The sequence below is a fragment of the Arachis ipaensis genome, chromosome B05, assembly GCF_000816755.2.
Source record: "Arachis ipaensis cultivar K30076 chromosome B05, Araip1.1, whole genome shotgun sequence".
Taxonomy (NCBI): domain Eukaryota; kingdom Viridiplantae; phylum Streptophyta; class Magnoliopsida; order Fabales; family Fabaceae; genus Arachis; species Arachis ipaensis.
In genome coordinates this window covers 26245474-26256214 of record NC_029789.2, presented here as the reverse complement: position 1 = coordinate 26256214, position 10741 = coordinate 26245474, and the positions used below count along the sequence as shown (strand labels likewise).

Sequence of the window (10741 nt, the reverse complement as noted above, 5' to 3'; positions counted from 1 at the left end):
AACAAATGAGTTAGTTGTATAAACTCCTTGTCTGTCATATTTCCATACTACCCTATCCTCTCTGTTAACAACTAGTTGCACAGGTCTCAATGTCTCATGTAATTGACCCAGTAGTTCCAACTCCCATTGAAAGAGCTCTCTCCTCCATTGGAAGTTCCAAATCCATTCTAACCCGTCCCAAAACCCACAGTCCCCTATAACAGATCCACATTGGTTTGAAACAGAGAATAACCTGGGGAATCGTTCTTTTAGAGGCCCACAAAGCAACCAAATATCTTCCCAAAAACGTGTACGGCGCCCATCCCCAACCTCCATAGACAAACCCGTAACCATCTTATCCCTTATTTGATCATTCGTTATATGTAGCTGGCAGATATCCTTCCACAGTCCCCCTCTAGTAGGTAGCACTTGAGTTGACAGCATCTCTTGAGGATTCAGATTATAGCAGGAACAAACCACCTTCTTCCACAGCGGGCAATCCTCCTTAGCAAACCACCACCACCACTTAAATAACATAGCTGTGTTCCGAACCATAGCATCCCCAACTCCCAACCCTCCTAGTTTTTTCGGGGTCTGCACCACTTCCCATTTGACTAATGCCATTCCATTACTACCATCCTCCTTACTCCACAAGAACCTTCTTTGTAGTGAAATCAATTTCTCAGCAACAGCTTTCGGCAGCTTGAACAAACTCAAATAATACACAGGCAGACTATTCAAGACTGATTTTATCAGAACCAACTTCCCAGCCTTATTCAGAAGTTTAGCTTTCCATAGACTGAGCTTCTCCTCTACTCTGTCTAATATAGGCTTCCAGGTCTTCACTAACCTCGGATTTGCACCTAAGGGAATACCTAGGTATTTAACTGGAAGGGTCTCACCTTTACACCCCAACAACTGGCACATATTCCTGATCCACTGTTCTTCACAGTTTATTGGAATCAAGCTCGACTTTTCAAAATTGATGCTGAGGCCTGACATCAACTCAAAGCATCTCAATAGCCGCTTGTAATTCTTGATAGTGTCCTCCTCCGGTGGGCAGAATAGAATCGTATCATCAGCAAACTGAAGGTGTGACAGCGCTACACTATCTCTGCCAATCAACAAAGGTGATATACGCCCACCCTTGACTGCCTCTCCCACCAACCGATGTAAAACATCCACAACCAGGACAAATAAGAATGGAGAAAGTGGGTCACCTTGTCTCAGACCTCTTTCCATCTTGAACGGCTTGGAAGGCGACCCATTTATCAATACCGACATAGATGCTGTGGAGACACACTCCATAACCCACGATCTCCATCTATGGCCAAACCCCATTTTTTGCAAAACTATGTCCACAAAACTCCACTTGACTCTATCATATGCCTTCTGGAAATCTAGCTTGATTAGTGCCGCCTCCTTTTTTCTCAATTTAAGCCAGTTTACCGTTTCACATGCGATAAGTGCCCCATCATGTATCTTCCTGCCCCTTACAAATGCACTCTGAGTTTCCCCTACTAATGCTGGCATCACTGTTCTCATCCTCCTAACTAACACCTTGGAGACAACCTTGTAGACGCATCCTACCATGCTGATAGGTCGCAGATCTTTAATCTCCTTTGCCCCTATGTACTTTGGTGCTAACGCCACCCAAGTGATGTTCGAGTCTGTCGGCAATCTTGACATCTGAAAAAACTCCAGCACTGCAGCCGTGAATTCAGGCCCAATCTCGCCCCAACACCTCTTAACAAAATTCATGTTGTATCCGTCGCACCCTGGTGCCTTAGAGGACTCACAATCCCATACAGCTTCTCTGATCTCCTCAGCTGTCGGCATCGCCTCCAAATTTATTGAATCGTCCTGCTCTATCCTATTTACCAGACCATCTCTGAAGCTCAGCATAGGAGAATTATCCTGGCGATATAACTCCTTGTAGTATTCCTTGATAGCAATTTTTATCCTAGCTTGGTTCCTGACCAGTCTACCGCCGATTACCAACGTATCAATCCTATTGTTCCTCCGTCTTGCTGAAGCTATATTGTGAAAGTATCTTGTATTTTTGTCCATCTCCTTTGCCTGACGAGACCGGGACATCTGTTTCCAATGGATTTCTTTTCTAACATACCACTTTTCACAGCAAGTAACCAACGCCTTTCTTCTAGCCTCCATCGTTCCATCATACACCCCATTGCTTACCAAGTCATCAATCTTCTTGATTTCTTCCTCAAATATCATAATCTTCTTGTCCATATCCCCAAATTTAGTCTTATGCCAATTCCTTAACGGGACCGTCAAAGCCTTTAGCTTGTCAGTGAACTGCATCTCCCCCAAACCTCTCCACTCTTCCTTCACGAAGCTAAGAAAGCCTGTATGTGTAAACCATGAATCTAAGCTTCGGAATGGCCTCGGACCTCCTCTCTGCCTCATGTACTCTAATATGATAGGACAGTGGTCTGACAAACCCCTTGGTCCACCGCGTATCCGAGTCTCAGGAAACTCCTCTAACCACTCCACGCTAACCAGCGCTCTATCTATACGACTACAAGAGCGTCCCCGGAACCATGTGAACTTACGATCTGTGAGCGGCAGATCCACTAGATGCATGTCTTGTATCCAATTCCTGAAGTCTTCTACCGATCTAGGTAGAACATCAGTACCCTGCCTTTCTTCCACATGCACTATTTCATTAAAATCGCCCATGTAGCAACTAGGAACCTGACATAAACCAGCCATGTAACTCAACTCTTCCCACACCTCAATCTTCGCATCTCTATTATGTGCACCATACACCAAGAAAATAGCACAATTATAATTATTCTTTACCAGTATCCCTTCAACACACAACCATCTCTCCCCCTTATAACAATTATTCCTTTTAAACACTGAATTGTCCCATATTAACAAGAGTCCCCCCGATGCACCGTCAGAGCCTACAAACTCCCACCCAGCACTATCTTGCCCCCAAATTCTTGCAACATCAAATCTTGTCACAACTTGCTTTTTTGTCTCAATCAAACCCAACATATCTAATTTATGTGTTTTCTTCAATTCCTTTACCATTCTAAACTTGCCATCACCCCGTAACCCCCGAACATTCCAAGAGCTAAAAATCATTTAAAATTCTTTTAACACACCTGTTTTTGTTTTTGGGCCTGCATCGTCGCAGTTTTTCCTTCCGCTTTGCCAATTTTCGTTTACGTTCAATTTCTTCATTCTGAGCTTGCAGTATTGCCATAATGTCATCTTCCTCGTTGACCAGTATAACACCCGACTCCTTTGCCAACTCCCAGGTCCTACTGTTCTCAAGCATCTGCTCATCCAGCTTCAAGGCCTTTGTTTCATTGTCTGCTGCCCCATTCCTACCTTCATTTAACCCAACCTCATTCCCTTCAAGGCTCCCCTCACTCTGTCCGGATTTCCTCCCCGGGCCGCTTTGAACAGGCACCTGACCTCCCCCCATATTCGAATCAGGACAAGCACCGGTTGCTTCAGCAAAGATTGGTCCTGCGTTAACCACACTCGAGCTATGACCAGCAACATTATCTTCTCCCGTTGCTTTAGCGCCGTTGCAAATGCCAGGCTCGCCTACTCCCTTCTGCCACAACCCAACCGCACCGTTACACCCAGGCCAGAAGCTCGCACCAAGATTCGCTGCCCCGTCATCAATCGCGACATCAGCGCCTCGCCCAGCAGCCTCGTTCTGCTCTCCTGCCGCCCCATCATCCGTCACAGGTAGGATGGCTTTTCCACCACTCCTGCCCTGGTCACAGCCGCCAGTCCACACAGTGACAGCGCTGTGCCCAGCAGTCCTGATCTGCCCTCTTGCCGCTCCGCCAGCAATCGCAGGAGCGGAGTCCTTTCCACCATCCCTGCCCTGGTCACGGTCCCCTGTCCGCATGTAAGCATCCCTGCCAGAGCCCAGACCTCTTCGTTCGCCCAGACTTGCCTCACCGAGCACATCGCTTTCATCCTGAAGGTGGTTCGCGTTGTTGCGGCGCACCCGGTCCTCCCTTCCCCTCAACGGACCGACCCGACCCGGTTTCTCCATGACAGCCTCACTATGCTGGACGCGGGCTTCACTTGATGCTGGGCCCAGCATCATCTAGTTCTCCTGTTTGCTACTAGTGTTGTGGCAGGCCCAGTCCAATTTGTTTTTAGTTTTTATTTGTTTCCCAAAATTGGAGCCCTCTTGCAGCCCATTATAATCACAAGACCTTGTCCTTTCTGAATCAGCGTCATCACTCATAACTGTCCCTTCCACAAAATCAGCCACCCCTTGATTATTTGCCTTAATTGATTGATCGGTTTCGTAATTCAAGCGATTCTGTAAGTTACTGGAATTAAGCCATTCATTCAAAATTGGCTCTGGAATGACCATTCTATCCTTTTCTCCTTCCTCTTTCCGGCTGACCTGGATTAGCATGTCTTCACCTTGATCGACCTCCTGCACCAGGCCTGCCTGCTGTACCTGAGGCATCCTTAATCCTGAGCTTGTATTTGTGTTGTCAGAATTCCCTGTTTTGCCAGTGAAAATAGCTTCATTGTCCAGGCTCTTTATGCACTGCAAGTTACAGGCCTCATGTCCAACTTCTTTTACCAACACATCAAAGCCTCCAGGACCTACCCTTATATGAATCCATTCCTGAATGACATCCATTATACACGTATCAATCTGGACGCGACCCACCGTGAAAGAATCGCACAATTCTGTCTCTCGAGCACACTTAACTACTTCTCCCCACTGGCTCCCTATTGTGGTGAAAGTATCGACAGACCATGCGTGTAACGGAACCCCAAAGCATTCAAGCCACACCCTACGGGTTTCACTATGTTCCGATTCCTCCCACCTCCATACATTGTGGAACAATCGTAGAAGGCAATTCATGTTCAAAGTGTACGTTTCTTCAGCATGCTTAGCACTATCAAAGGTTAGAAGAGCTTTGTACGCTCCCATTTCCCTGACCTGAACGACATTAGGTAAGTTCTTTGCGACGACTTCCTTCAGAGATCCAAAATTAATGGGCTTCGTCGTACCCCCAACGAGACTTCGCTGCAACCATTCCAGATTATCCTTCGCCACTTCAACTTCCACCTTCTTCGTCCAACCATTGCCATGCTGGTCCTTTTCGCCCTTTTCCAATCGTAAATTCCGTCCATCTGACCCCGCATCATTCGAGCTTGCTTCTATATTCGTCTTGTGAGTGGTGTGGTGCTGGATGCCATCTCCTCTTAGTCCCCGAGGTTCAGGTGCTGTTTCCGACGTTCTCCTGTACTTAGCCTCTCCCACAAAGATTACCTTCCCTCTTAGTCTCAGTCGATTCATATCAGCTATGGCTTTCAGCGCTCCTCCTTTCGTTGTATAGCGGATGAATGCAAAAATGTATATATTTCCGCTCTTCTGTTTTCGGGATAAATATATATCATTGATGCGCCCTGTCCAATTGAACAAGTGGAATAACTCTCTCTTCGATATGTCTGCAGGAAGATTGCTCACAAAGACCGAGTAGGACTCATGTTCCAACCGTCGGTACTCTTCTCTGTTCCAAACCCTGGGATCATTGCCATGGTTCCTAGACCTACCCCTCCCCGTGTTTCCCACCCACGCTCTCTCTCTCTCTCTCTCTACCGCTCATACTAAAAAATTTAGAAGCCAATCGAAATTTTATTTAAGGATTTGTCATTATTAGTTAATTGGTTGTTGCATGCATAATAAGATTCGAATTTTCAACATTTGTTTAAATTAAATAGACTAGTGAATTTATCATTATATCAACCCAAATTGTATTTTTTTTTTAATCAAAATATCTAAATAACTAAATATTGCAATCCATGTTGATACTTCATACTTACACAATCCATAAATTTTAAGGTTGTTCTAGGCCATTTGCAGATGCGCTTTGTTTTTTTTGGACATACACTCACACATCCTATATCCAGCTATTGCTGGAAATTGATCCTGGGTGATGAGAGGCATACAAATCCTCCACCCGTGCCAAGCCTCAGCTGCAGATGCTCTTTTTTGTTTTTAGTCAGGTATATTAGACAGACTCTAATCTTAAACATTATCCATGCACCACACACCCACACAACACACTCACATACACTATATGGATTTATTTTTGGATTTATTTTTTCTCCCGTGAAACTTAAACTCGGATGTGGTTGGAGGCTCCAGATGGTCCTTAAACATTCGTTAGAAACATAAGCTGAAAACATTTAGGCCTAGAGATTTGGGCTTACATACAACAAGAATATTGGGCTTTCTAGATAGTTTTGGATACTCAGGAATAGATGACCAGAAGAGGTTTTTTTGGATACCATAAATTACATATCCGAGTTCAAATATTAGTGGAAACAGTGGTGACTGGTGAAGAACCTTTTAGTAGAATATGTTAGGGTGTCTGTGCGTACGTGTGTGTGAGACGTATATCCAAAAAAGTATACTCTCTTATTTATTTTGTTCGATCCCTAGTTAGTTGGGGGTGATTGAAGAACCATATATTGTGAGTGTGTGAGTGGGTGAGTGAGTGAGTGTGTGTATGAGAAAAAAAAAACAGAAGATTCTTTCTTGGGTTGGACAACCGCATCAATGATATTGATCATGTTTAACAACCACACTAATCAGTCCACTGGTTCTGAATCCCCCATAAATGGAAACGACATGATTTCATAAATGTCTGAATTCAGAAAATTTAGTGATTGGGTCCCAAGTTTCTCTAATAGCGAACTAGCTAGCACGTGAATGCCATTAACTTGATGTGATAAGATAAGGTGGTCGTTGAGCTATATTTCCTAATGAATTTAAAGCCATTGTAAAAAAAAAAAAAACATAATCATATACTGTTGTTCCACTATATAATAAACATGCATATACCTATAATCTCATAACATATCTTCTAGCTAACTACATAATATTTTACTATGGCTACTCGTGGAAAGCTTGAGGTAGACATTGAACTGAAGTCAAGTGCAGATAAATTCTGGAAAACAATTAGGGAGTCCACAGAAATATTCCCTAAGGCTTTTCCACATGATTACAAAAGCATTGAGGTTCTTGAGGGTGATGGCAAGGCTGCTGGTTCTGTCCGCCATATCACTTATGGTGAAGGTAATTATTTAACAAAATTTAATTTCTAACACCAATTAAACCTAAGGGAAAATATATAGGGATTATTTTCTTCTCCTTTATTTTTTGTCTTCCATTAAAAAAAAAAATCAAATATACTTGAGCTAAATTTATCTTGAATAGTTTTTACCCCTCACAACTAGTATGTATAATTTATAATATTTAAGGATTTGTTACTATGCTCCTTTTTATATGGTGTTACTGGTACTTTTAATATAATCAATAATTTCAGATTCATTGTTATAAAAGGGTATGTGACAATTTCTCAATCACATGCGTCATAAGAATATTATATAGTACCCTATAATTAATTTTGAGTTACTATAATAATTCTCATAAACTTAAAAAATTGAATAAAATAAAGTGACAAAATTGACCATTANACATGGTGATTTTCCTTAAAAACTACCCTCAATCCCTAGCCTTCGAAGGTGATTTTCCTACCCACTAACACTACCTTCAACCACCACCATTCAGTCTTTTCCTTTTCAAAAACTACGATTGCCATCTTTGCTGTTTTAGTTGTACTATTTGTTAATACAAATCTATATAAGGCAAAACTTCCTACAACTAACCATGATTGATGATAATGAGAGTGGTGCTGGAAATAATGATGAGGGTACGTAATAATGGTGTTGTTGTGTTGAATGAAGAAGATAATTAGTGGATTAATTTTGGTATTTTAATTTTTCAACGAGGATAATTTTGATGATATCACAATTCATGAAAATAGAATTAGAAATTTGCATAATTTTTTAGCATCAAAATATAGAAAAGAATTCTAACTTTTGAATGAATGGAAATCACAAGCTTTAGTATATATGATGGTGGTGCAGGGTCATCATTGGTGAAATCATCAAAAGAGAGGATAGAAGCTGCGGATGATGAGAAGAAGACAGTGAGCTATGCGGTGATCGAAGGTGACCTCTTAGAGTACTACAAGAAGTTCAAGGGACACATTGCCGTCACAACCGCCGACAATGGCTGCGAGGTTAAATGGACGGCTGAGTACGAAAAGACCTGCCATGAGATTCCCGATCCATCCGCCGTTAAGGACTTTGCCGTCAAGAACTTCCTCGAGGTCGATCAATACCTTATTCAACAAGCAGCTTCTTAACCTGCTTCGATAATGCCATTATTCGATTGTGTGTGCATGGATCGAATTATTATTAATCAACAATTAATAATAGATGGTATTGTTGTTCTTTATGGTATCGTTTCAGATCGATCTATTTGATATTCTGATGTTTTAATATATAAAATGTAGTGCATGAGGAGAAGCCTTGTAGTTGCTTCCTACTCATGGCTTAATAATGATTTGTGTATGTGTATGGAATATGGATTCCATCGTATTATTATTACATAAGACTAGCATTTCAATAGTCACACTTGAGACGCTTTTATTTTATTTTATTTTCTAACCAAAATTAGGTAATATAATTATAAATTGATTTATTTATTTTCAAAAAAAATTATAAAATTAAAAAGAGGATACAAGATACATAAAATTAGAATTTATGAAGAGATTCAAGTACTAAATTCTTAATAACAACTAACTAATAAGCTTTTATCTTTTTTATAAATTATAATTACTTTAGATCTGATTTTCATTCCGTTTGGATCTGATATAGTTATTATAACCCAAATGTAATAAAATTTTATTCAGCTAAAGTCAGGTTCTACTCTAAAAAATAAACCTGATAAATATTTAGGTTTAAGTCTAAAATAGAACAAATCTTATTTAATTTAACTGGATCCAATGTACACGTTTAAACGATTCTACACTTCCACTTTTATGTAGGAATAAAATAAATTACCATCAAAATAATTATAAATACGCTCCTTATTTTTCTTTTGATAAAAGTTGATAATTATTCATTTGTCTTGGATTTTTTTATTTGAATTATATATTTAAATATAATATTTACAAAAATATATAATTTGTAACATATTTATCTATTTTGGTATACGTTACTCATCCTAGATGCAGAGTTATTAAAACTAAAATTAGTACAATTCGAATATTTTGTATCTGGAATACACATAATTATAAAAAAAAAAAAAAAAGGAACCCGAATGCACCTGGAATATGAACAGCTATTCCGTTGTGCATAAACCAAAAACACTATACCCAAAATATATTCATAATTTCCTTTAACACATTGGAACCAACCCACCATACTTTTATTATCTAGCATTATGTTTAATTTGTTACTGATATATGTGTGTAAGTGCGTCAGAAAATTAATAGCAAATTCAGGGAGTTTGTTAGTAAGTTCAAGAAGTTAGGAATACAGGTGTAAATTAGTTACGTGCACCATCATATGTGTGCAATTTAGAGCTTGTATATAAGGTTGTCATCTATGCTGTTTTGGCTTTTTTAATATCTAGTTTAGTTTAACTTGAAGTTTTTCCATGATTTCGGACACCTCTATTTAAAAAATTATGGAGCTTGAAAAAAAAAAAAATGAAAAAGTCACGATGAAATTAGATGTCGATAAACAAGGTCGAGATAATACACTACAAAAAAAAGCAATATTTATAATAAAAAAATTTGTTACGAAAAATCGAAATTTTGAAACAAAAGGATTTTGTAACAAAAAAAAGGCCGTTGCAGTATGTCCCGTTACAAAAAGATTTTGTAACAAAAAATGGAACTGTTATAATTCAAAGTAATATTTTGTAACAAATTTTTTTTATACAAAAAACCAAAAGTCGTTACAAAAGTGATAACAAATTTTAATCTTTAAAATATTTTTTGTGACAATATATTTTTTCCTATCATAAAATTTTGTTACAAAATGTAACTTGATTTTGTAACATTTTTTTCTTTAGTTACAAAACACTATTTATTTTGTATTTTTTAATACAAATTATTACTCAACACTCAACAAGTTATATAATATATAATAATATAGATAGTTCAAATATCTTTCATTTAACTAAGATTGTTTTATATATCTTCAACATATAAACTTTAAAGTACAAACTAACAAGACACATTGAAGAACCCTAATGAATTAGATAGATACATAGGACAAGAAAAATAAGGAATTATAAATCTCTAAAATGTAAACTATAAATTACAAACTCCATCATGTTCATTCAGCTCCTTTCTCATGGAGAAGCTTCTAATAAGTGTCACACACCTGAAAAGACCACCAACCAAAAAATACTAGCTTAAGAAACAAGATTTGTTTTTCCTTTAAAAATGCACAGGAAAAACAAAAAAAATATACTCGTATTATTCAGCAATGAATATGAACTCTAAAATTCTTATCATGTCCTTTCCCAACTCTTTTTCAGTTGAGCAACATACTCAGTAATTCTTTTGATGGCTTCCACCTAGTGGTTGAATGCAAACAATACTAACTTCATTACATACTGAGACTTTAGCTTACAGCTTAAACCAATAAACCTTTTCGACAGATACATTTATATGTTTATGATGTTGGTTTATTGATTCTTAATTTGATGTAAAAAAGTTAAAAATAAGCTGAAGTGTTTATAGATCACACTCTTGTATTACTTACATTACTGCCATAGTAACACAGATATGATGATCTATGAAAAGGATTTCAGATTTCAAATTTGAATTCCAACCAGAACAACAATAACACGAATCAATAGCAA

At 38.8% G+C, this 10741-nt stretch overlaps 1 protein-coding gene across 1 annotated transcript; it reads left to right on the top strand.

Annotated features, from left to right (window-relative positions):
* On the top strand, positions 6830-8496 carry LOC107643392 (MLP-like protein 423). The gene is made up of 2 exons (XM_016347022.2): positions 6830-7090; positions 7945-8496. The coding sequence occupies exons 1-2, from the start codon at positions 6904-6906 to the stop codon at positions 8223-8225; spliced, it is 468 nt and encodes a 155-aa protein (XP_016202508.1). The 5' UTR covers positions 6830-6903; the 3' UTR covers positions 8226-8496.